This window comes from Punica granatum, chromosome 8 (assembly GCF_007655135.1).
Source record: "Punica granatum isolate Tunisia-2019 chromosome 8, ASM765513v2, whole genome shotgun sequence".
NCBI lineage: Eukaryota > Viridiplantae > Streptophyta > Magnoliopsida > Myrtales > Lythraceae > Punica > Punica granatum.
In genome coordinates, this window is record NC_045134.1 from 1,604,761 (window position 1) to 1,629,984 (window position 25,224).

Consider the following 25,224-nt stretch of genomic DNA (forward strand, 5'->3'; position numbering starts at 1 on the left):
TGTTTGTATGATGGTACTGATTAGTTTGTATGATGAAGCGAAGTTATACATCTTACATTTCATACTAATTCAACTAAAATGTAGATAAAAATGCATAAGAATTTCATTACGAATGATAAAAAGGATTGGAGTGCAACATTGCTATATCGATATCTAATTGGATGGACACGGCACGGCATGAAGATGTTATGAGGAAGTATACACCTATATTTTTCTCTAGATAAAAAAGGAATATATATGAACTTAGAATATGAATACGACATATAATGTAAGTATGGTGAAGTTCAAGGGGCTGGAAACAATGTTTAAATAAAGTGAAGACATGTTTGCAAGAACAGGAAGAGAATATCTCTGAAAAATTCGTGTCCGAATTTTGACACGCACTCTCTCCCTCTCCTCTCTTGTGTTGTCTGTCTGATTCTCTCTCTCTCTCTCTCTCTTCCCTCTCTCTACTGTGGAGAAGAGAAGACCCAGTGATAGCTGTGAGCTTAGAGAGAGAGAGAGAGAGGGGGTAGAAGGACTAAAAGGTAGCAATGGGTTGGTTTCCCTGCTCTGGCAATTCAAACAAAGCCGAGAAGAAGAAGCAGAGCAAGAAACCCAATGATCAGATCCCATCAGGTACATTGGCAAACCATAGTCCTTGTACTAGAAATCTTCTGTCAAAATGCCATTCATCCGGGTTCGTTCTTGGCAGTGATTTATAAGCACTGGGCGCATCAGTAGATTAAAGCTGCAAAATTCAAGAAAATTTATTAGATCGTGGGCAGCCAACTTTCTGGATCCTCTTCTGATCTAGCTGCCACCATTTTGAGCTAATGGGGTTGCGGTTGGTGTCACATTTGAAAATTTGATTGGACCCTTCATGCATTTGAATGGAATGACGGTGCCTTTGTTTGAGTTCAGTTCATAAAGATCTATTTTACACCGCTTAATCAGTGTAGAGATTGAATTTTGGACTTGGATCAAAGCTTGAAGCTGCTTCTCCCTCTGGGCGGGTGTCTCTCGGTATGATAGCATAGCATAGTATAGATGATCCTGCACCGGCGAATTCGGGTCATCTCCCTCATGAAAAAGGCCTGAACTCACAAACATGTGTAGTTCTTAGCCTGAACTTACACTTTGCTCATCTTCATTTTCTTCCCCTTAGATTTTGTACTTTCTCGTCCTAATTCCTTTGGTATCATACCTGCTAATGGTGTGAGCTGATTGCATCTTTGGCATTTATTTGAGATGGTTGTTGTTTCCTGGATTTTAGGTCGAGCTGCTCTGTTCTAGGCCCGGTGGAAATTTTTGGTCTGAGCCCCTCTCTTTTAGAATCAATCCAGTCATAAGTTGCTCCTCTGGAGGTTGAATTCAGTGGCATTTTCTTATTATGGATCTGATGTGTAGAGGTCTATCTGATGGCAAATATCTTGCTTAGCATATGATTAGCTTCATTTATCATTAGGCTTTGGATTGAATCATTAAGCTCACTTTAGTGCTAATGTGCCAAGTTGGGGAAGTAGGCGCTGTCTCTCTAAAATCACTCAGCATATTTCCATTTGTGCTCTAGATGCTTTTGCAGATTAAAAAAGTTTACTATGAAACTATGGATTTTTTCCCCCCTAATGGCTAAATGTCTAGAAGGAATGGGTGGTTCCTAATTTCCTGTAGGTTGTTACTACCATAATAGTCCTTGCACTTTGAATTGCAGCAAATGCAGTTTGTATTCATCCTCTTTATCCCGTTTCAGATAAACTGAAGGTGAACTCAGACTCGGATATAAAGAAAGTGGGCGGATCTGATCATATTGCAGCATATACGTTCACATTCCGCGAACTTGCTGCTGCAGCCAAGAATTTCAGGGCAGACTGCCTCCTTGGGGAAGGTGGCTTTGGCAGAGTATATAAGGGGCGTCTAGAGAGCACCAGTCAGGTCTTTTCAATCTACAGCCCATTTCTCTTTAGCTCATCATTGTTAAGACGGAAGTTTTTAGCTGGATCTCTAAGTTGATATTGTCTCAAGTGGCAACGATACTTATAATTAACAAAATTTATAACAATTTATGAAAAAGCTCCAAAGACATACTATCCTACAGCTTCGTTTCACTCAGGCAGATATCTACGGGTGCCCTATTACATTTGGTTGTTCATATTTCAGCAAACGTTGAACGTTGCTGGTTGTTTTGTAGGTGGTCGCAATCAAGCAACTTGACCGTAATGGGCTGCAAGGAAACAGGGAATTTCTGGTAGAAGTATTGATGCTAAGTCTACTTCACCATCCAAACCTGGTTAATTTGATTGGATATTGTGCTGATGGGGACCAAAGACTATTAGTTTATGAGTACATGCCTCTAGGCTCTTTAGAAGATCATTTACACGGTAACATAACTTTGCAATTAAACTCACACTTTTTCATTGATTTTCTGATTTTCTGACTTTAAGGCCCTCAGAAAGTTCCTGCAACTATTTCAGGTAGAACAAATATTGCATCTCATTTCATGAAAACACTGTTTCTTTCATACAAAGATCCGATCAGTCTAGCCATGGAAAACCCTCCAATTTTCCACTTTCTATAATTTTCTTGCATTTTTGTCAAAGGACATGTTTTCAGTTTCCTATATTGCAATAGAGGAGATATTTTGCCTTATCGTGTTCATCCTCTTCTCCAAGCAATCATCAACCTCTGATAACTTCTGATACGTGGTGAATTCTTCAGTCCCCTCCAGGTTCTTCAATTAATGTTGAATGCTTTTTTATTTCCAGACCTGCCACCCGATAAGAAACGACTTGACTGGAACACAAGAATGAAAATAGCTGCTGGGGCTGCAAAAGGGCTGGAGTACTTGCATGACAAGGCCAATCCACCAGTCATATATCGGGACCTAAAGTGCTCAAATATCCTTCTTGATGAAGACTATCATCCCAAGTTGTCTGATTTTGGTCTTGCGAAATTGGGCCCAGTTGGAGATAAGACTCACGTGTCCACACGAGTAATGGGAACATACGGATATTGTGCCCCGGAATATGCCATGACGGGTCAGCTCACTCTGAAGTCAGACGTGTACAGCTTTGGGGTTGTGCTTCTGGAGATTATAACTGGCAGAAAAGCTATTGATAACTTGAAGTCAGCCGGAGAACACAATTTGGTCGCATGGGTCAGATAACTTGCTTTACTTTCTGGTTATGCACTTACTACTGCACGATGAGATTATCTTGCCCTTCTCTTAGAATTGTGTGCTTCGCAAATATACAATATATTCCTCCAGTTGTTGAGCAATCAACTCTTGTCCAATCATATCGTATTGTTTCCAGTATATGCTCACATTCCCTTTTCTTTTACACACATGCTGTATTGAATTAACTGGGTGAAACTCAATCAGTCGGTGAGAAATACGAAAGATTTCTACTAAGCCAATAGATAATTGCTGATATTTGACATTTTCCAGGCCCGCCCCTTGTTTAAGGACAGGAGGAAGTTCTCTCAAATGGCGGACCCTACACTCCAAGGACAGTACCCTGTGAGAGGCCTATACCAAGCTCTGGCTATCGCGGCAATGTGCGTTCAGGAGCAGCCCAACATGAGGCCTGTTATAGCTGATGTAGTCACGGCCCTATCATATCTCGCTTCCCAGAAGTACGAACCGAGTTCTCGGTCTGCGTCATCCACTCCCAGAGCGAGAAGAGAACAGTGGCCTGCCAACTGATGCTACAGCTCATTTGGGTTCCTTCCAAGTCCAGGGAGCTATCGTATATAGGAAATTCCAACAGATAAGATTCTTTTGGGTGTTCGGAGCTCTTTGGGCAGAGTTTATTTCAGGGTTCACAATTACGGTAACGACACCGCCTCCAATCCATGGAAGTGTTTACTGGATTAGTCCCAATGCGACATCGAGGACAGGCCCGACCTTATTGAGTTGGCGTATGAGAATTTCCATTTTTTAATCCTTTTTTTTTTTTTGCCTTTTCTTAAATTTTTTTTCAGCTTTTATTCTATGGTCTTCACTTCTATCTGGGTAATTATTTTAATTAGACATGTCTGATAGAAGTTAAGAGTTCTTTTTGTTTTCTTTTTCCCTTTTTTTTTTTTTTGATTTTGTGGGGTGGGGGAGGAGAAGGTGTTTGTTTGTAAAAGAAGTCCTTACGTTTTACACAGAGACATCTCTTCAATGAATTTACAGAAAGCTTTAGTTGACAGATCTTCATTCTCCCTTCCAACCCTGTCTTCTCCCTTCATTGCTCTGCAAATTTCATTGGCCTATTGACTAATACTGATTCTTGCTCGGCATTAAGTTAATCCTCGTTACGAGATACTTTCAGCAAGTGTTTTTTGCATATAATCCTGGTTAAAGAATGGAAAACTAGAAATTTCAGAAGATTTAATACTATCATTATTATTATACAATCCTCTGCTCCTCTGCACAACTTAATTTTCTTAAAACTTATTTTTCTACTTAATGAACAAACGAACAACAAATGATGGGTCCGAGTGGGGAAAGAAAAATCGAAGGCAAAAGCAAAATGCTAAAATCTATCAACCTTCCTGATTTGAAAGGGGAGAGACATAAATATATTCAATGGATTATATCCCAGAGGACTTTGCAATGAATAGATCTCTTGAGCAGACCATTTTTCTCGTTATTGACTGGCAACAGCTTGCTCGTTTTCTGGTGCTTCAGTGCCATTCGCTTCCTTCAGCTCAGTCCTTGGACTCTGTGTTTCTTTGATATCATTCGGCTCATTAACATTGCTAGGCTTTGCCTATCACAAATGTAGAAATTTCGAATCAAAACCTCATCAAGAAAATGATATCAAAGAATGGCTAAGGGCATAAAGATAAATTCAGTAACTGACCTTGTTTCGGTCTCCCCAGCTAAGCCCAAATGGTCGACTGAGAAGGCTAACCTTCCTCATCGGTATCTCTTGTGTGAGCTCTTGGTTAGTCCGGCCTGGAGAGTCTTGACGTGGAGATCTGACATGGACCATGAACATTACCTTTAGAAAAGCAGTTTCAGCAAACAGTATGGTCCTTGAGTCATGATTTACAAAATACATGCCAAAGATGTAACATCTCCCCCATGTATTGTTTGTTCCTCCTTTCCCTCAGTTCTGCATGGAGTTTTCTTAGGGGAGAAGAATTTCAAAAATTCAAAATGAACTGAAGATATTGAGAGCTCTGCACATTGCAGTCGTTCGTACTCTATATGCAAATGTACAGACTGGCAATAAAGAAGAGTGACGTAGAGCAAGTTGTTGCTTTTCTGATGACAATGAATTTATATGCTAAATGCATTTTTGGCAAAGAGATAACACACCTAGGGGAAGGCTGGGCTTTGATTTGACCAGATTGGTACTGCAATGTAGCTTCCAACATCGATTCTGCCATAACTGCCCTCTTCTCCATCTCAGCCAGTGAAGCAGTCGCTTCTTCATACTTTTCCTGCATATATTCATATATGCATTACAGCAGAGACGCCAAGACATACATACATGCACAGACAAATTCATGCAGAACATAGATGCATGGAACAATTGTATTTGGAGATTTCCTGAAGCGCGTGAAAAACATGCATCTCACTTTGGGAATGCCACATCTATTGTGCTACGGCAATAAAAAGAGATGTCACAGCATGTCAAGCAATTCAACAGAATGGTTTCTTGAAAACTTCAACAATCTAAACTAAACTATCTTCTAGTGTAATAAATAGCCTGAATGGGTCCATCAACAGTCAAAATTGAAAACTAAGAGAGATTTATGAGAACCTGAAGAAGTTGAGCAGCATTTCTCTGTGCAGCGGTCTCTTGTTCAGCAAACCTACGAGCATCTTCCGTTACTCGCTGCTCCTGTTCTACGCGCATCAGCACCTGCACATGCAGATATCAAACAATAAATTTGGCAAGCCAAATGCTACAAGACAAGCCAAAAAGGTCGATCATAAATATGAACCTGGAGCATCGCATTTTCTTGTTCCTGCTTATCAGAGAGAGCCCGTCGAAGGTCAGCAACCTCTTGCTCTAATTGCTCGGCCTGTGACCATAATCACATTAAAATAGGTCACTGAGTTGGTTCTCAGGTTTCCAAACATACTGCATGAAACTAGGTTAGTCAAGATATTCTGGCGGAAACCTTAAATGCAGATCACAAAGAATACGTGCAGCGATCTTTTTTTTTTTTTTTTCTCCCATCTTAAATGTACCTTAGCACTCAATTCCCGCCGATTATCCTGCTTAACCATTTCCATCAATGCAGTCTCCAACTCCTCAGCTCTGAGCAAGGATAGAAAGAGCATGGTCACTAAGAAGTCTCCATGCAGTAAATTTAAGTAACAGGCAGTAAAGCCATTCTTCAAGGCTAAGCAAAGAAACACAAAAAATGCCGATGTAGATATGAGGCAGAAATAGAAAACTAAACAAAACCAAAAGACAACCTGAGAACAGCAGATCTTTTCTCCTCCAGCAAGTTGCATAGCTCAACCTTTAACCACATGACCTGCAATGGAATCTCTCCATGGTTAACTCATAAAACTATGCAGAGGAAGCATGGAACAAAAGGGAAAGCAAGGGCAAGATACCTGCTCCCGAAGATCAGGGACAGAATCCACTTCTACATCTCCATCTCCAGTCAGACTAACAAGAACCCCGTCAGCATCAGCAGCCCCAGATTTTGTCTGAAGTGCATCACCATTAATTTGTGAACCAGCTAGCTGTTCTGCTTTATTTGGCTCCATCATCATTAATTTAGGGTCATTCTTAAAGCCATATAGCTTAGAGGCCAAACCCTGAGAATCCCTCCAAGCTCGGAGGCCCTTTGATCTTTCTTCAACTGCAGCTATTACTGCAGCACGATGCTTATCTCTCAACTCCTGTAATCTCTTCTCATTTACATTCAGGTAACCCATGCAAGCTGTCAGGACAAGTTGGCTGCTATCAAATGTTGATCCTGCTAGTGACTGGAGCAAGGTGACCGCATCTCCAGCATCTTTAGTTGTAACTAGTGCAGGGCCTGCATGAAACTGAATAAGATTAAGTTTTACAAAGTAAAAAAAAAGAGAAAAAGATTAATGCAAAAGAAAATTCGTAAAAATTGTCTCTGTGCCAGTACCATATAGTTCCATCAAAGCAAGGGCAGTTCTGAAAAGCATGACACGGTTCCCTTCAAAAAGAAGCAAGTCCCAGACACGAAGAACTGAAATTCATAGCACCAGCTTGCCATTAACATATATAGTGCCAGGCTACCCTCAAAACTAATATTTCACATTTAAGAGATTTGGGTAAAATGTAGAATGATGGCACTCAAACGGCAAACTAAAGATCCGGCATAGAACCTGACCACTTTCCCAGGGTAGCATGTTCATAAAAATGGAAAGAAACCATGGCCCTGTAACCCATGCAATCTGTACTCCAAGGTAATCGAGATGATTGACTGCACACATGGAAAAATTATAATAAGAAACCATTTGGAGAGCTCTCTTTGAAAATATTTTCAAGAAGGCATTCTAAAGTGGTTGGAGTTGGAGAAGACAAACCTAGTTTGGGAAATCTTTCACGGACCAACTCCTCAAAAACAAGTTGATCAACCTGACATTTTTTTTTAACAAAAAAAAAAGGGTATCAGAAGACACAGCTCGTGCAGCATAATTATACCGTTATTTCCTTTCCTAAGATGTTTCCTCGACGTCAACAATGATCTCCCTTAAAAATAAAATACAACGGTATGAAAGTTACCTGAGATTCGATCATTTCCTCTGAGTAATAGCCATCAAAATAATCGTCAATAATGCCCATCAAGGTCCTGCATAGTTCATTTTTTTCCAGAATCATGAGTGTCCACAAAAAAATTGAGACGCAATGCTACAAAGAGCAATAATAGTGTCTATCCGCAACAGAAACATACAAAGTGAAAGATAAAATGGTGCCCATGATCCTCACATACACTAAACACGAGATTTGCTATTACTATCTCAGAAATCCACATTGATCATAATCATATCAGCTAAAATATAGATGCTCACCAAAAGGCATTTTCTTCAGGCATCAGCAAAAGTAGTAAGCCAGCAAAGAAATTCATTGCCTGCAGAGGAATACCAACCAAAATGCAGAGAGATTCAAGCAACAGATTATGGCAAATTAACTAACAACAGAAAGGATGCAAGTGGAAAATCAAGGTAGTTTCTCAAGTTCGATTCATTTGAGTCTGATTAGTATGAATAAAGGCGCATGGGACATAGCATCAATTATTTCTAACTTTTAGAAAAACTGAGTACCTGGCAATACCCGACAGATGGGTTGTGACGAGCATATGCCGTCAATAATCGCCTTAAAGCATTTCTCCCATCCTCGTCCAGGGCAGGATGACCAGGGAAAGTTCGAGGTAAATCCTACAGCATAGAATAATGCAGAGGATTTTAATGCAGAGGATTTTAATGCAACGGTTAACAGCAAATGACATTGTGGATCTTAAGAACTCGGCATGTTCTGACCTTCTCAATCTGGCCTTTCCATTTCTCTGGCAGGCATCCAGAGTCTGTATTTGTGCCCTTACCATTGCTATCTTGTTGCAAAGTCTGCTGTTCAACATTATTATTTGGATTTGTTTCATGACTAAGCAGGTCATTGTAATAATTTTCCACCCGACGTGCCTTTACGCCCACAAAAGCTTGCCAGAGCTGAAAACGCGAGCAGATAAGATTACTCATTAAATTGAAACTTCAATTAGAGTTAGATAGTTCTGGAGTACGAGATGAAAGTACCTCTCCTCTTAAGGCCATTGGCACTCCGCCGCGAACAAGGACCTCAAACTCTTCTTTCCAGGGAATCAAAGACTCTATGGAAACAGAATCAACAGTCGATTCTTGTGTAGTAGCATTTGAATTGTCAGTCGAAGTGCCATCTTGAATGGCATCAGATGATTCTAACTTCTCCACATCATAAAACTCATCTTCGGAGTCCTCATCCGTTGCTCCTTTTGGGGATCTGGCCTCTTCATGTGGAGGAATTATCTTCCCACTTTCGGCTGATTGCTTGGTTTTCGATATATTGCTCTTTTTCTTCACACGGGCACTCATCATATCTTCAATAGCCTGAAGAGAAGGTCTGATCTCTGTCCAGATTTGGATCCTATGAACTCTTTTTTCCTTCTGAACTGGCACTTCTGCTGCTGCAGCATTTCCAGCAAGATTTTCAGAACCAGGTATTCCACCTCTTGTTTCATCTTCAACACCGTCCTTTGAACTACCACTCGATTCTTGCTCTGTTGATTCTTCTTGCAAATTGTTCTTATCTACTTCCGAAACTAAACCAGTGACAGGAAAATCAGTAGACTCTGCTTGCCGTTCCAGAAAACTATTCCACCTCTCTGACCTTTCTTCCTCTTCCTCCTAAAAACATATACAGATGAGAATATTTGGTGTTAGCATATCGCAAGCATCCCATGTGGAGAAAAAAAACACTCAAATGCTGATCTATGTTCAATATTATATAGAAAATGGGGCCAAAAAAAAATGTTACATAGAAAAAATGGATCAGATTGAAATGTGAGATCAGATCACAGAAGCCTTCGATTAGCTGAGCTTTCCGCAATAGACTGGAAACCATACATTAGGTCCATAAAAGAAAGCACGGGATCACTCTATATACTCTCCTTTGTTCCCTAGATTAACACAAAACTGAAACGGGTAAAAGAGTACAGACTACACATAACAGAATGTGCAAAGCAAGAACCTTGTAGATGTTTGCATACTCTCGATATCTTTGCACATGCTGAGGCCTGACAGCAAACCCGTATGCATCCCTGACAACACAAACACCCTTCAGTTGGGACAAATCACACGAAACCAGCAGAATAAAATGCCCCCACCTGAGTTGGCATCACCGAAAGTGTTTTAAGACCGAAAGATAATCGATACAAGAATATCTGCTACAATGAGACCAAGCTCGGTTCACCTGAACGTTCAATAAGCTTAAAAAAAAAAAAAAAAAAAAGGTGCCGAATCAGACACGGCGACAGCATTTTCCTTCAGCATACAACTTCAAATTCTACTCTCCATTTAGCTTAACGTTGCATCCGTACAGAGCTCAATTTCAGTAGCAGCAGCGCCACATTCCACAAACGCACTAGCAGAATCATAGTACGCTAGTTTCCACGAGCTCAGTCAGACAAACAACGCCATCACAGGATCGTAGAGAGAACCATCCAAGCAATTGAGTCAGACCGAGATTTCATCGAATTACAAACCAATCTGGTTTTCACTCGACTGCAGTGACGGGAGCTGCAACGATCGCAGGCGATCCAAGCAGGCGGAGAGAAATCAAAAGCAATGTGCAGCTTAGATGGTATGAAAAAGCACCGGATCGAGAAGAAAGTGGGAGTGAGGGGGTGGGGAGAAATGGTGCTGACCTCTTGTGCTCGAAGGCGATGAGGGGGTTAATGGAGGCTTTGGCAGCCTTCATAGGTGGATCGCTTTGATTGGCCGACAGCGGCTGGATAGCGAGAGAGAGAGAGAGAGGGAAGCTGAAGACTCGGTAAAAGCTGCGTTTGGACAGCGGCGGCGGAGAAGATCTCGAAGAAGAAGAGGCTCTGCTTCAGCTGCTGGCTTGGCCCGGTGCTGGTCCTTCCTCGCTCCTCCCCCCTTAATTTCCTCTTCTGCAACTGAAATGAGAGAGAGAGAGAGATGCGGAGCAGAGAGCAGAGTTGAGGGAGAGTGAGAGTTAAGGGGCTTAGAGAGAGAGAGAGAAGTGGGTCACATGCAATGCAAATGGCGAGATTATCGTCATGTGCTGTTCCCTGAAATTGAGTGTTTTCGTGGTAAAAACGCAAATATGCAAAATATTAGTCCCCCCTTTCCCTAAATTATTATTTTTTTAACAGCTCGAAGACGGACAAATAATATTATTTTTTTTTCATATGAGTTGCAGTCTTGCAGACAACTAATTTTTTTTTTAATTAAGTTGCTGACAACTATATATTTTTTTTCTCGAGAGTTTTTTTATCGGGTGGACTTTATCTTCTTTCCCAATTATAATTCCAAGGTACATAAAATGAAATAACGTCGGATCAAACAAAAGTGGCGTTGATATTCAAATTTGATGGTATTTTCCTTTTTTAAAAATTTGAAACTATTACCGATATTAGCCGTTAATGCCAAGCAATCATTTGTAATTGTTTTGAGCCATAAATAAATAAATATATATATGTATGTATGTATGTATGTATGTATGTATTTGCTTTGACATATCAATTTTTGAGTTCACGAATATTGGAGAGATGGCTCCACTACAACCACGGACAATGTTAACAAATGTAATTCCAGTAACCTCACCGATCCACGCTAAGAAAACTCTTATGTCGTAAAATCTAGCATTAAGGCAATGTAGATTAGAAAAAACAAAAAAATATATATATATATATGTATGTATATGTGTGTATATATATATATATATAGAAAGATGGCAGAAGAAACAAGAAGTTGGGAAATTTTATATTTTAAATAGAGATAAATTCGTAAATGTTGGACCGCCGACAAGATGAAAATGTTTCAATTATGCATTTTTTTATAAGCATTTTTTTTTCAATTATGCATTTATTGAAATGAAATGATAATTGTCAATTTTTCCTCTTTTGGTCCGAAAGTAATTATTGCGTGTATTTTTATTTACTATTTATGACCGATGTAAGGATGACATATGAATTTTGGTACTAGGACTATTCAGAGGAATGCGAGCGTTCTTGCGTCCTAATCAGTGGACCCGAACACCATTTGAAAGGAGTTTATCTTCTGATACCTTCGCGATTATTAATAAATGGCAAAGTATTATATGATGCCAATAATCTGAATTTTTCTCCCAATAGTAAGTACGCGTTGCGTGATCAGAAATAGTAATAATTATTAAGAGGCTCAAAATGCAAATGACTAGTCCGGCACGAGAAGTTATTGGGTGATTTTATCTTGTCACGTGACGTGAGGAAGCACCAATCAAATTACATGAAATTAGGGACTTGATGTTAATCACTCGAATAATTGTTATAATTATTATTTATTAAAGAACTCTTATTGATTCTTTCTCGCCACGTCATTTGAAGTATGATCATTTAAAATTTTCTCGTCCGATACGGTTATACGAGGTTGGACTCGGGACCGATCATAGAGAAGACGGGCAGATATTTTACGGATAAATACTTCAGTATTAAATATGTGTAGAGGAATGACATGTCCATCGGCACATAGGATAATGCATTGCATAGGGTAGGACCCAAGACATGCGCGCATGGGACCCATCCTTTTCATCTCTCGGGTTAATTGGGATGGATCGCACAGAGCATGGCCCCATTGATTATATCATTTGTCAACCGGAGATCAAGACATAAAGCAGGTTCACCTTTCTTCCTCATTGCCAACTCGACCCTTTTCGGAAAGCTTGGCTTTAAAATAAAATCACTGCAACGCGAGTACTCAAGCTGTGGTATTGGATCGGGAGCTCCTATCGTGCCTCTCGGATGTGATATATGACATATAATTACCGTTGTACCGGGCCGTCTTGTTTAGCTTGAGGCCGAGTTAAGATGCTAATCTATTATGGTATGGTAGAATTTTCTTTACATTTATTAGAACTTCATACCCTCTTTAACACATTGACATTTGATACTGATCGTTATGGTACGAAGTTATGCCGACAAAAGACATGTGGATACTTATACGAAATCCGTCCCGGTCCAGCTGTACTCGGAACTTCGACGCTCATCAGAAAAAATATAGATCGGGTGTGATTTGTGTTGCTGGGGCTGTCCTTTGACAGTAGCCACGGTTACACGCATTGATTCATTTCCACCGGATAAAAGAAATTGGAAAACTCGTACTTTCTTCTGATCCCATATGATTCCGACTTTTCACGGCAAATGAGAAAAGAGACTGCCTTCAAGCCGTCAAAATCGGCACCGTGTCTGCCGCTACTCTGCTGACGAACTGTGAAATCCCAGCAAAAAGGCCATTATAGCAAGCAACTTACTAAGAAAGATGCTTCGTTTGTAAATCTGGAGTTTGTTGTAATTAAAGCATCTCAAATTTGATCGATCGGCTAGGATAAGAGAGAGTAATCGATCCATGTCTAATCGCGGGTCGATGGCAACTTTGACAGGGGCTTGCAGCTCGAGGGCTGAGTATTGATGATATAGACGGGGGGAGAATATTTCTGCAGTCGAGTGGACAATAATATCAAGTGAATTCGAGGATTTGTATAAAAGAGGATGGGATTGGCATGCAGGTAAGTGCATCCCTCTCCCTACAACAAAAGGTAATGGCGTGCAACTTCAAAAAAAGAATTAAACTTTTATTAACGTTTTCGATCAGTCAATCGATCTACTTTTTTATTTTCTAATAGATTATCCACTTCTTTATGTTTCTGCGAGGCCCATACACCTGGGTTTGGGTCCACCAATATGATGATACATGCCTATATTCATTCGCTCATTCAATTTATTAGCTTAGTCAGAGGAGATGTCTCGATTCGTAGCCTCGCTCAGGAACAACTTCTTTTCAATTGAAGGCGGACCGCACCCATATCCGTGAAATGTCCGGTTGCAGTATCATACAAGTAGCCTCAATAGGTCTCTCTCGAGAGAGATTTTGTAATAATATAGACCTAAAAATAGATTAGTAACTCATAACATCCCGATATGGTAATTGTAAAGTGGGATTCTGAAAGTAGAATACTCTCCCCATTGTCGAGATATTTTGGCTTTGACCTTTTCACGGGGTCAGAGATTTTTAGGTTTGTTTCATAAAACCGCACGTTGCTGCAAGCCCGACGAACTTTCTTTTCCTTTTTTTTTTTTTTTTTTTTTGCCCTTTCTGGTGAAATGGGGGCCTAAGCCCAAGTTGCCAAACGAGTCCGATGGACAAAAATCAGGATCATACTACATAAAATGACGCAAGACAAGATATAGAAGCTAAAGAAAGAACCAAAGAGATGGGAGGCATCAAATCGTGTCAGGGTCCGAGTTTGATTTGAGCTATTCGGACCGTCCGATATTACAACAAATGATCCAATTTAAACCGAGTCCCGTCCCTTTGCAAAGTCGAATTAAGAAGCCACTAATGTCGGGCCTCAAGCTGACAATCTCCGTCTCCATCCATGGCGCCCTTCCCTATAAATGGCTCCGCTCCACCTCCACCTCCACCTCCGCCCGCAGACCCCTTTCCCCATCCTTGCGACCCCTAAGATCAAGAATTCCCAACCCCTCCTCCGTTGCCGTTAGAGGGCCAACGCTGCCGGCGCCGCGGCCACAGGGGCGCAGGATACCACCGTGCGCGCCCCCTTGCTGCCCTGCCAATATCAGCAGCAAAACTCTCGGCTCGAGTGTCCTGATTTTGAGGCAACCTGAGTGTAGCAGCAAATGCTTGTCCTATTTTAGCTCCTCTGACTCCGACAACCGAGGGGAGTCTGTAGCGGCGAAGAGCATGGCCTCAGAGAACGCGAAAAGCGTGCCCTTCTTGAATCACGATGACGACGATCAGAAGGCTGCTCGCGGGGCCTCCCCGCCGCCGTCGATGCAAGATGCCGATCAGAATTCGAGCAAATTGCTCACATTGCCTACGATCTTGACGCTCGGTCGTGTTGCTGCTGTGCCGCTCTTCATCAGCAGTACGTCTCTTCCCCATCAAAGTTTGCACAATTCTTCATTTTCGATCTGTATGAATTGGCGTTTCACGGAAGGCTTCCTGGAGTTCTGCTGGTCTGTCTGCTTCGATAGACGGAGCTTGGATTCCCTTTTCGGATATGAGATTGGAGGGGAATTAAGAAAAATCAACATAATTTGAGTGAAATTATTATGCAAGAACCTTAGGAGAAATCTAGGGGCCCTTTGTTGATGCCTGAATCTGTATGATTCAAGTTCTGTCTTTCCCTTACTTCTGTTATGATGCATTCGGTTAGATATTAGTTCAACTGTCAATGGCGATTTCGAGTTTCATTTTCCTCAGCTGGGTAGCGAGAGTAGATGGCATCGAATTCTTTCAAATCCTAATTGTTACCTTTTGCCACTCCTTTTTACTTGTGAGGCGTTGTACTTTTAACAACATACCTTCATTTTTTGGCTCGATAGGATGTTGGTCTGTTTCAGTTGTCTATATACTTGTCTTTGTCATATATGAATTGCAACATCCGAGGCCGTGTGGATGGGGTTACTTAAGTTCACACAGTGTTGTTATACTTGAATTGCTTATGAAGCATATGTGGAGGCTCAATCTTGATGATAGCTTAACATGGTTTCTTGTTTCACCAGCTTTTTACGTGGATAGTTGGTGGGGGACTACTGCTACGACTAGCATTTTTATTGCTGCAGCAATTACTGATTGGCTCGATGGCTACATTGCTCGGAAGGTATAGTTCGTTGAGACGAAGTTTATGTTATTCTTACAAATTCAGAATCTTTGATACTGGTGGTTCGTTTCAGATGCAATTAGGCTCTGCTTTTGGTGCTTTCTTAGATCCAGTGGCTGACAAGGTAAGCTCAATTTTACCCTGTAAGAAATCAAGAGTTATCTCACGGAGCTAGTTGACCGATTAAGGCGAACAGCCTATGTTAGAAGACCCGACTGACTTCTGCACTTGCTAATGCAGCTTATGGTTGCTGCCGCACTGGTTTTACTTTGCACAAGACCATTGGAATTTGATATGTTTGGAAAAGTCCCATGGCTAATGACTGTACCTGCAATAGCTATAATTGGTAGAGAGGTAAATTTTTAGGCACCCGAACCTTCTCCTATATTCACAGCTTTGTCAGTGTGGTACCTTTTTCTTCAGCATCTTTTTCTTTGAATTGTTACACAATTGTATATTATTGCATGGTTTCATTTAATTAGCCATCACACAACCATTGCAGGGGTGTGATAAATAACCTGAATTCTAGTTTTTTGGCTTTCAGCATTCGGCTGTTTAGTTCGTATATGTAGTAACAAGCAGAGGCCGTTTGATTGTTTCTTTCTTGTTTTTCATACGGTTTTTTCCACTCACACGCAAAAATTTTTCTTCCAATGCTCCAACATCAATATGAATGCGCTGCTGGGACTCTGCATGTTAAATCCTCTCTGTGATTGCTTCGTAGATAACTATGTCTGCAGTCAGAGAATGGGCTGCTTCTCAGAATAGTAAGCTATTAGAGGTGTGTTTTTCTTCCTCCTGCGCTCCTTTGGTGATCTTTTATACCTGAATTATTCAAGTGCAAGGCCATAACAATGGGAATCATTTCAGGCTGTTGCTGTAAATAACTTGGGGAAGTGGAAAACAGCCACACAGATGACTGCACTAACCATTTTATTGGCGACTAGAGACTGCAGGTTTCTTGATGAGCTGCTCTATCTTCCTCTTTGTAGTAATAAGGTAAGAAGGTTTATTTGGTTTGAAAATCTAATGCTTACTCATTTGCTTGTGCAGTATCGGAGGACCCGGGCTAATTGGTACTGGGGTGGCATTGCTTTATATCTCAGCTGGGCTTGCTGTCTGGTCCTTGGTTGTGTATATGAGGAAGATATGGAAAGTTTTGCTTAAGTAATGTTATGCGCCCAGTCCTTAGCTCTTAGCTTCCCTGGACTTGGCAGCAAAATACAATGCAGTCTCTGGTTATTGAGCTATTCAATTATATTCTATCCTTCCTTTTTGTTTTTAAACCAATCATATTCTATCCTTGGAAGAGCAAGATTCTGATCATTCACTGAAGTGAAAATTATTAGTATAGTTACTGGTTCTTGAATATCTTTCTTCTGGAAATAGGTTCCTTAGGATGCTGTGCCACACCAAGATCCTTGATGCAGGTCTGGGAAGTAAGTGGACAATGCCGGGCAACTACAGGAAGCAGATCTCAGATCGAAATCTAGCTTTCAGGAATTTCATAGTTTCATTATCGCTGTAGTGTTCTGTATGGGTAGTCCTCTGTAATTCAGAAGAAATGAGCATCCTTTGAAGGGTGTTCCTTCCCGTAGCACTGCAATACATTCTTCATTCTGACAATTTATTGAAAAGGTTTGAAGGGTGTTCCTTACTGTAGCACGGCAATACATTAATATATTGAATGGGTTTCCTGAGCGAGAAATTTCTGGCTAATACATTTAACACATTGAATAGGTTTCATGAGCGAGAAATTTCCGGCTGTTACGGCTCCTCAGTATAACCATTGATGATAAATTTCAAGCTGGTGGTGCCAAGCTTCTGCAGGAACAGCTTATGGATAAGCACCCTACTACATAGCATATGAAAAAGGGCTTACTCGTCTTACACTTCAGAGGAGCTCTAAGGCAGACTCCTTTACAATAATACATTACTCTCACCTTATTCATAAGAAATTACATGTACTACCAGATACGAATACTGTAAGGTCTCACAAGTACACAAACGAAGCATGTTCGAAAGATGGGTATGGCTTCTATCCTTGGGTTCTTTGGAAGACTGATCAGAGCGAACCCTGCATGAGGAGGATGGACCACAGAAAGAATTAGCTCGTTTGGTTTGTCTATCAGTATGCGGTAAAAATACTTCCCTGGACTGGTAACAACGATTTATCAAGTTTGGAGGAAAATACCCCGAATCGCTTCTTGTATTTTTCCATCAGTTCCTTTGGGTCACTGCGAGTTTGAGTATAAGCCTCGTTCTTCTCCATTTCCTGTGCAAAAGTACGTTGCACATGAAATAATCAAGAATGAAAACAAACAGGAAATAAGTAGTCCATATCGAGAAGTTCTCCTGTACCTCAATCCAAGAAGCCAGCTTGGGCCTGCCCTCGGTAATGTTGATCTTTTTCACCTCTAGAAGATATGGCCCAAATCTTTCGATAAATGGAGCATATGCTATATCCACCTAGTGGAAGGTAAGGTCTTATCAGTTCCCAACTTGTTTTTGGCAATTGGCACTAGACCAAGATGAGACCATGAAAGATGTACATTCACTCACCAAACTAAACTGGCCAAGGAAGAAAGGTCCATCATCAAACTTGGATAGAGCCTTCTCAAGTTCATCAAAAGCAGCAGCTGCCAGAATTTCCCTGGTAATTAGTGCATAATTATCGTCATTTGAGGAAAGAAAAAACATAGATAGAAGAAATGTTCTCACCGGCTTTATCATCCCCTTCTCCCCTGAATGTTCCAAAGACGGACTTGGTGAAAGTGTCCATGTATGAGTAGAGCTCTTCTGCAAACTCTCTCTTGACAGGATCCTGCGAACACTCACCAAAATAAGCTGGACTTATTCAAACATGAGGAGCTTGATTTATGGCAGTCATAGTTGCCGTGGAGTGTGCTTACATCAGGCAGCAGCGAAGGACCTTCAAAGTTTTCCTCGATGTACTTGATCAGATCAAGACTCTCAACCTTGACCTCATTGTTGTGCTCCAGCGATGGCACCTGAGACAGTTACGATATAAACCGGATGTTACTAGTATGCAGTCTTCCATTTCATCATCTCCATGATTCAATTTTATATATATAGGAGGAGCTGTCAAGAAACAGATAGACATTTCCAGGTGAAATCAAGATGAAATCTACGCTGAAGACGAAAAATTTCTGTCAAGGGTGCATTCCCGGCTTCGAAACACTACGTCGAGTAAATCCAACAAATATCTGCTCCTTAAAAAGTAGCATTACCTTGTTGCCAGGGTTCACTTTTTCCTTGTACCAAGCAGGCCTGTCCTGCAGATCAATAGGGACCAACTTGATCTGATCCTGCAATCCCTGTTAGACCCGAAACGACGCATAAGTTTCCAAAGAAGCTGAGAATAAGATAACTGAAAATGAACTAATACTTCTTCAGGAGAAGAGGGAACAACCTTACAATTTCTGGTAATCCACACGCGTTGAGCGAACGGGCAAGTGTAAGATATGTACAACCTACGAAACACGGAGTTGAAAACTCGAATTTATCGGGTCCCGATCTCAGGAAAAATGCAGCAAACGTTTCTTGAAGGCATTCGAGCAAACACTGAACATGACATTCCAAAGGCCGAGCAGACGAACCTCGTGGTTCCATCGAAAACCGGTGGTGGGTCTGAGGTAGATGTGAGTGCTGGGGGAAGAACCTCCTTCACTCTGAGATTACACGACAAGAAAAAGGAACGACATGATCAGGACAAAAAAAAGAAGAAGAAAGAAATCAAACTCTTGTCGTTCAGGGTGGGTAACTGAAGGTATCACCAACTGGAAGGAAGGAGAAAAGAAAGGCAAGCTTACCCAGTAGCCATGGTCGCAGAAAGAGAAGCTCTGGCGCTAAAGGTCCGACCTTTACGAGCAGATACGGGGTTGCAGAAGCAAGGAGCAGCTCGGGATTGAAGAGAGCTTGGAGGAGTGAAAACGGCAGAACGAGCTGGGATTCTTGTACTGGGATTTTTGTGGGAAGTGAAAGCGATAGATGAAGGGAGACCTTTGGAGGACGTCAGGGGTGACGAGGCCGTGAAGCTTAGTTTCGACGAGGAGCTCATCGATTGGCTTTTGATTTCCAATTTCCTCTGAGCTCACGTTCTGTTGGCCGGCCGCTGTCGGTGACGACCGTGCAATATAATTGCGTCCTCCTCCATTCATCGCGGGGACAAGATTCTGTCGGACTAGATTGTGACACGTGGCATGATTATTTTTTTCCCCCTGATTTACAATTGCAACCACAAAGGTGGCGTTTGGTCGGTTCATGCACTGTTATTAGATTATTATATTACTAGATGCTGGCTCGCGCGTTGAGCAGATATTTAAAAGCTCGATATTTATACGGGTAGTTAAATTTATTGAGATTTTTTTTTAATGTAATGCTTTTAATATTGGTTTCTGAAGAAATCAGGAAATCCAAACAGCCATTGAGAATCTTCTTGTAAGGCTTCATATCCATTACAAAATCTTCGAACCAGCGAAGTATGTGCCCGGCATTAACCCTTCCATCTTCAGCTCCTTCCCCACCATATTCATTAGATTTCTTACCCCATTCCTCTCCGTCCAAACCTGGCCATGCAACATTAATTTACGTGAGTTGATTAAATCATCATATAGTCTAATTAATTCTTTACGTATATTTCTTTTTACTGTTTATTTTTAGTTATTTATTTTTTAAAATAAAAATGAGGCTGTAAATTCAATTTCATTAGTTTACGTACTTTCTCTTGGGGTTGAGGCCATCCCTTGGTACAAATAAAAATGATGATAATACGATTAATGGATAGATTACCTGATTGTACGAGGAAATCATACCACGGGGCACAATTGAGCATGGGTCTTGACGTGGTTGAGGACTGCTTCGAGCACCTTACCACAGCATCATCGAGCATCCCTATTCTCGACCGATAAATAGAGCTCCTTCTCACGTGATCTGAAGGCAGCGAGATTTGAGAGAGAGAGAGTGAGAGCAAGAGTGGAGGAGTTGCATGGTAGAATGGCTTGGGGAATTGTCAGTGGAAGGAGAAAACATAGAGAAGGAGGGAGTTAAAAGGGTCAAGTGATAGTGATTAAGGAAACACATTTAGTATTTTCAATTCAATATTTAGTATTCCGATCCATGTATTTAATATTTTTATTATTCAGGATTAGTACATGTATTTGTTGCTTTTACTTTCAATTCACGTATTTAGTACCTCAATTCAAGTTTTTTAGCAGTTTGTATAATCTATCACAAATAGTAAAAGTACTAAACATATGAATTGAGTACCAATTGTGTCATTTTAATCCCTTTGTCATGTTTAGATTTATCTATAAATACACATAAAAACTATCTATTATACCTTTCAAAAATTAATAATAATACTTTGCAAATTGACAACATTTTATTAAAAAATTGTTTATTTTATTATAATCATTTGCCTTTCCGGTAAATGTAAGTGTTCATAGATAATAAAATCAACTGATATATATATAATTAATAAGATGGATTTAAGCGATTCGACACTTATTTTCCTTAAGTAAGTCTCGTATTCGAATCTTATAAATGGAGAAAATATTTGATTGTGAGAGTTTTACTTCTTAGTGGGCCAATTCACTTCTAAATGGACTAGACGGGGTGCAATGGACTTCCGAATGCTAGGTAAGCACAAAAAAACATGTATATTTATATTCTACTTTTACAATAAAAATAAATTATAATCTCATCATTTGTGATTTTCTATCTTTAGATTTTCTTAAACCGCTTCTGACACTTAAAAATAGCTCCATAATCCATCTCTCCATAACCTTTCACAGCCCGGGAAGGATTGGGCCGGTTCGGTCCATGTTGAGGCCCATAGAGGAGGCTCATCGGGGAAACGCCGTCGTTTCACACTCCTCATTGCTGTCCGTCACGTTGTCTTCTTGCCCCATAGCTGAGGCATTGCTCGATCGACGCTTCTGCTAATAATAATATGATGTATATTCTCCTCTTTCCATTAGAACGAACAGACCAACAGCCACACTCAAAGTGTTGATTCTTCCACAATTGTCTCCGTAATCCCTAGAAAAATGGAGATCGATCCTCCCGCATCTAACGGGAATCCCTCCGCGCCGGCAGGCAGCGCTGCCGTCGCGGCGGTCGCCTCCGCCGCTGCCGCAGCTGCACCCGCCGCCTCCAAGATGACGCAGCTGACGGAATCGCTGAAGCTGGAGCACCAGTTCCTCAGAGTGCCGTTCGAGCACTACAAGAAGTCGATCCGCGCCAACCACCGCGTCGTTGAGAAGGAGGTGTCCTCCGTCATCTCCGGCGTCGGCGAGGTCGCCGACTCAGCTGACGTGTCGCGCGATGAAGCCGTCGATCGCCTGAGCTCGCTTGTCTCCAGGCTGCAAGGCCTCAAGAGGAAGGTGTGGTTATTTTCGATTCTTGTTGCTCAGTGAGTTGCTGGGGGCAAGCAAGATAATAGTCTGTGTCGATGAGTTTGAATTGCGATTTGACAGCTACACTTATTCCCCTGAGCCGATTGGAGTTTTTAGGTGATAGTTAAGCCTTCATTCACCAAGAAATGAGATATTTATATATGCGGAATGGGGAAAAGTTCGAGTTTATCCGACTGACGAAGTAGTTTCAGTGAGCTGAATGAGAGCGATCTTTGATTTGATTGTATGTTTTTGCCGTGAAAAAGTGGGGATGTGCTTGCATTTATGCAATCTTGCGTGAAACCCTAACTTTGTTTCTTGAAAATGAACCGAAGGAGAGGACTGTGGAACTTCCATTGGATGATCAACATTCTTTTTTACTTCAGTAAATTCTGGCTACTTTTTCGTAGGATATCAATAAAATGGAAACTATTTGTGCCTATAACTTTTTGAAGAGCTTCTTCTGAGGGGTTTTCCTACCAATGAATGGTTCATTTACTTTTATTCAGTTAAATCACGAACTTACCATCGTTTTGGCGTTCTCTATTTACCCTTATGATCAACTAGTTGGAAGAGGAAAGTCGGACAGAGCACTTGCAAGCACAAAGATGCCGAGCTCGACTTGATCACTTGGAATCAGCAGACTCAGAGAATTTATCAGATTGGAACAATACAAGATTGAAGCGGATTCTTGTAGATTACATGTTGCGAATGTCTTACTATGACACTGCAGTGAAACTTGCAGAGACCAGTAATATACAGGTACCATTCCCTTCATTGTTATACATACACTCTTGTTCTTTCAGTGTACTAGCTATTTGACCGAACTTTTTGGAATAGGATCTTGTTGATTTGGACGTATTTCAAGAAGCAAAAAGAGTTATCGATGCCCTTCAGAATAAGGAAGTTGGTCCGGCACTAGCTTGGTGTGCTGAAAACAAGGCAAGATTGAAGAAATCCAAAGTATGTTGCATGTCGCTTCTCTCTTTCTCTCTCTCCAACTACTCGTGCTGTTATTTTGAACTCAGTATGTGCTGTGCTCTTACTCTGTTTGGGAACGAACATTATATTGATCTTCTAAGCCTTATCACATAGATTGCTGACAAATTTCTTTGATTATTTGCCGCCTATGGTCATTTTCTATGTTCAACTTTTCTGCCAGACAAAATGGAGTTCATTCTTGCACTTGCGGTAATATCCTGAGTAGAACTTTACGAGGCCTGTCGCTTTGACGGACCTTAAAAGCCTACGTAAAGCTGGGTTCTGAAAATATATGAAATTAAAATTTGTATTGGTGGACTTATTATTCCCCTCTCTCCCTCTACTCATAATAAACAAGTAAGTAGTTATTGCTCAGTAGGAAATGGCAATTTATAGATAATCACTTCTGAGATCTGTTGCTGTGTAGTTCTTCAAAATTGTCGGCTAACACACATATGGACTTCTGAGCTGCTCGCTCCATGAAGTGCATTCAGTATGCTCATCTTAATTGTAATTGCTACCTAGTTTCTTCCTATCCGTTTTAATCTTCATTATTTTTTCCTGATCATGGAATGGATAGATGAGGAGATCTAATTGTCAGATTTTATAAATTTGCGTCCACCCTTTAATGATGATGATGCTGTTGATGACAGAGTGTATTCGAATTTCAATTGAGACTCCAAGAATTTATAGAATTGGTCAGAGCAGAGAATTATACACGAGCTATTGCATATGCTCGTAAGTACCTTGCACCATGGGGAGCTACCCATATGAAAGAAGTGCAACGAGTTATGGCTACCTTGGCATTCAAGAGTAGCACTGAATGTGCAACCTATAAGGTGATTCATTCTTCTTGTTCCATGAAAGAATTTCCTTTGATATGGATGCACTGCTCTACTCCTACATAAAACATTTTTTAGCATTTTATGCATATACATCAAGGTAAATTCCACATTTACTGGCCAAAAAAGGAGGGGGGGAAAATCCACATTTGGACATTCATTTGTAAACAGTCATTTTTTGACAAAGATCCACGCGTCTTTTCCTTAAGAGAAGAAAATGCTTCAAGTTTATTCTAAAACTTTCGCGGTGGTTGCCTGTGTTACCTGCTGATTCAAGGGATATGATTGATTTTGGTTTCAGGTTTTATTTGAACCTAAGCAGTGGGAATTGCTGGTGGACCTATTCAAACAGGAATTCTGCAGATTATATGGCATGACTGTTGAGCCTTTGTTAAATATATATTTGCAAGCAGGATTATCTGCTCTCAAAACACCGTATCCTTCATTGCTTCTTTGTGGCTTTCCAACTGCTTGTCTGAGTATGAGTCGTGAAGACTGGAGTAATCTTGAAAGGAGTAAAAGTTACTTTTACTATTTATTAAAAGAATAATTATATATAATAGTAAAGGGTGACCATATTCTGTAGAACTAATGGATTATTTTGCCGACTGCACTAATATTTTCTTACGGTGTTGGAAGTAATAGTAATATGGCTAGAAGCTGCATCATCCATTAGGCCTATGCATCATCACTAAACCGAGAGGCATCCTATTGTCCTTCGGTCTATGCCATCTTCCGCAATATCTACATGTGGTTTTTCTTGCTTCATTCTTACTCAAATACTTACTTGAGACGTGTGTAGAAATATAATAAATCAGCAGCTGGAGCAAATGCAACATAATGGGCGTTTGGGTGTGCCCACCTTAATGAGGTTTTGTTCGGTGTCCCCAGTTTCATCCAAGCTGGAAATTTGTGCCTTGACGATCACTGTTTAGATACTGTTATGAGGATGATTGCTCCAAGGAGGACCCACTGTCACAAGAAAGTTTCAGGAAGCTAGCGATGCCATTGCCATACTCCAAGCAGCATCATTCGAAGCTTGTATGTTACATAACAAAAGAGCTCATGGACACGGAAAATCCTCCATTGGTTCTACCTAACGGTTATGTCTACAGCACCAAGGTACTGTGCGTTATACACATGCAGTGAAAAGTATTTTGTGAATTACATCTGCCGTGACGTGCTGGCAAAGGTGTGTTATCAGCTAATTGAGTCCTATCCTGTGTTATTCTTCATGCACAGGCTCTTGAAGAGATGGCGAAGCAGAATGACGGTAAAATTACTTGTCCACGGTCAGGGTTGGTCTGCAACTACACAGATTTAGTTAAAGCGTACATCTCTTAGCCTATCTATTTGCCTTTTACTCTGCCTCCTCCCGTAGTCGTGGTCTGTACATAAGCACAGAACTCTTCATGTTTACCTGTTGTTTTAGTTTCTTTCCAATAATGTATCGATTCAAGTAAATGTAATAAGTAAGATTCCGAAATTTTTTTTTTTTTCAATAATGGATTTGGTCTGTGTATTGAACACCGCAATGTGCACACTTTCACTGCAGGTGAAAGTATAGTTTATCGAGCAGTGAGGGAGGGCTGATCCTTACTCTGACTGGGCTATGCGACCGGGCCAGGC

At 40.8% G+C, this 25,224-nt stretch overlaps 5 protein-coding genes across 9 annotated transcripts; 3 read left to right on the top strand and 2 right to left on the bottom strand.

Annotated features, from left to right (window-relative positions):
- The first annotated feature begins 385 nt into the window (after window positions 1–385).
- On the top strand, window positions 386–4,177 carry LOC116187668 (probable serine/threonine-protein kinase PBL7). 5 transcript variants are annotated; one of them, XM_031516548.1, is made up of 6 exons: window positions 412–618; window positions 695–826; window positions 1,733–1,914; window positions 2,171–2,360; window positions 2,745–3,136; window positions 3,428–4,177. In XM_031516548.1, the coding sequence occupies exons 4-6, from the start codon at window positions 2,240–2,242 to the stop codon at window positions 3,683–3,685; spliced, it is 771 nt and encodes a 256-aa protein (XP_031372408.1). In that variant the 5' UTR covers window positions 412–618; window positions 695–826; window positions 1,733–1,914; window positions 2,171–2,239; the 3' UTR covers window positions 3,686–4,177. The 5 variants fall into 5 exon arrangements, with proteins under 5 accessions (XP_031372405.1, XP_031372408.1, XP_031372409.1 ...); XM_031516546.1 differs by lacking the exons at window positions 412–618; window positions 695–826 and adding exons at window positions 1,076–1,092; window positions 1,256–1,293; XM_031516545.1 differs by lacking the exon at window positions 695–826 and having other exon boundaries at window positions 386–618.
- Window positions 4,178–4,324: 147 nt separating this feature from the next.
- Window positions 4,325–10,710, bottom strand: LOC116187667 (TBC1 domain family member 8B). The gene is made up of 18 exons (XM_031516544.1): window positions 10,375–10,710; window positions 9,699–9,768; window positions 8,729–9,355; window positions 8,459–8,644; window positions 8,243–8,356; window positions 7,991–8,049; window positions 7,704–7,770; window positions 7,505–7,556; window positions 7,309–7,401; window positions 7,081–7,164; window positions 6,551–6,981; window positions 6,407–6,468; window positions 6,176–6,245; window positions 5,926–6,006; window positions 5,742–5,843; window positions 5,294–5,418; window positions 4,833–4,950; window positions 4,325–4,739 (listed from the first exon to the last, which is right to left on the bottom strand). The coding sequence occupies exons 1-18, from the start codon at window positions 10,425–10,427 to the stop codon at window positions 4,617–4,619; spliced, it is 2,517 nt and encodes an 838-aa protein (XP_031372404.1). The 5' UTR covers window positions 10,428–10,710; the 3' UTR covers window positions 4,325–4,616.
- Window positions 10,711–13,985: 3,275 nt separating this feature from the next.
- On the top strand, window positions 13,986–17,011 carry LOC116188202 (CDP-diacylglycerol--glycerol-3-phosphate 3-phosphatidyltransferase 2). Its single transcript, XM_031517404.1, has 7 exons — window positions 13,986–14,615; window positions 15,256–15,353; window positions 15,427–15,477; window positions 15,594–15,707; window positions 16,078–16,134; window positions 16,224–16,309; window positions 16,407–17,011. The coding sequence occupies exons 1-7, from the start codon at window positions 14,012–14,014 to the stop codon at window positions 16,522–16,524; spliced, it is 1,128 nt and encodes a 375-aa protein (XP_031373264.1). The 5' UTR covers window positions 13,986–14,011; the 3' UTR covers window positions 16,525–17,011.
- A 4-nt stretch (window positions 17,012–17,015) lies between these two features.
- LOC116188203 (protein IN2-1 homolog B-like) lies at window positions 17,016–19,487 on the bottom strand. The gene is made up of 10 exons (XM_031517405.1): window positions 19,187–19,487; window positions 18,974–19,045; window positions 18,787–18,847; window positions 18,605–18,691; window positions 18,266–18,364; window positions 18,075–18,177; window positions 17,916–17,992; window positions 17,715–17,822; window positions 17,548–17,628; window positions 17,016–17,430 (listed from the first exon to the last, which is right to left on the bottom strand). The coding sequence occupies exons 1-10, from the start codon at window positions 19,432–19,434 to the stop codon at window positions 17,419–17,421; spliced, it is 948 nt and encodes a 315-aa protein (XP_031373265.1). The 5' UTR covers window positions 19,435–19,487; the 3' UTR covers window positions 17,016–17,418.
- A 1,806-nt stretch (window positions 19,488–21,293) lies between these two features.
- On the top strand, window positions 21,294–25,173 carry LOC116187669 (protein MAEA homolog). The gene is made up of 7 exons (XM_031516550.1): window positions 21,294–21,760; window positions 22,340–22,534; window positions 22,613–22,735; window positions 23,407–23,592; window positions 23,897–24,030; window positions 24,531–24,717; window positions 24,838–25,173. Exons 1-7 carry the CDS (start codon window positions 21,425–21,427, stop codon window positions 24,937–24,939), a joined length of 1,263 nt encoding a protein of 420 aa, XP_031372410.1. The 5' UTR covers window positions 21,294–21,424; the 3' UTR covers window positions 24,940–25,173.
- Window positions 25,174–25,224: the final 51 nt, after the last annotated feature.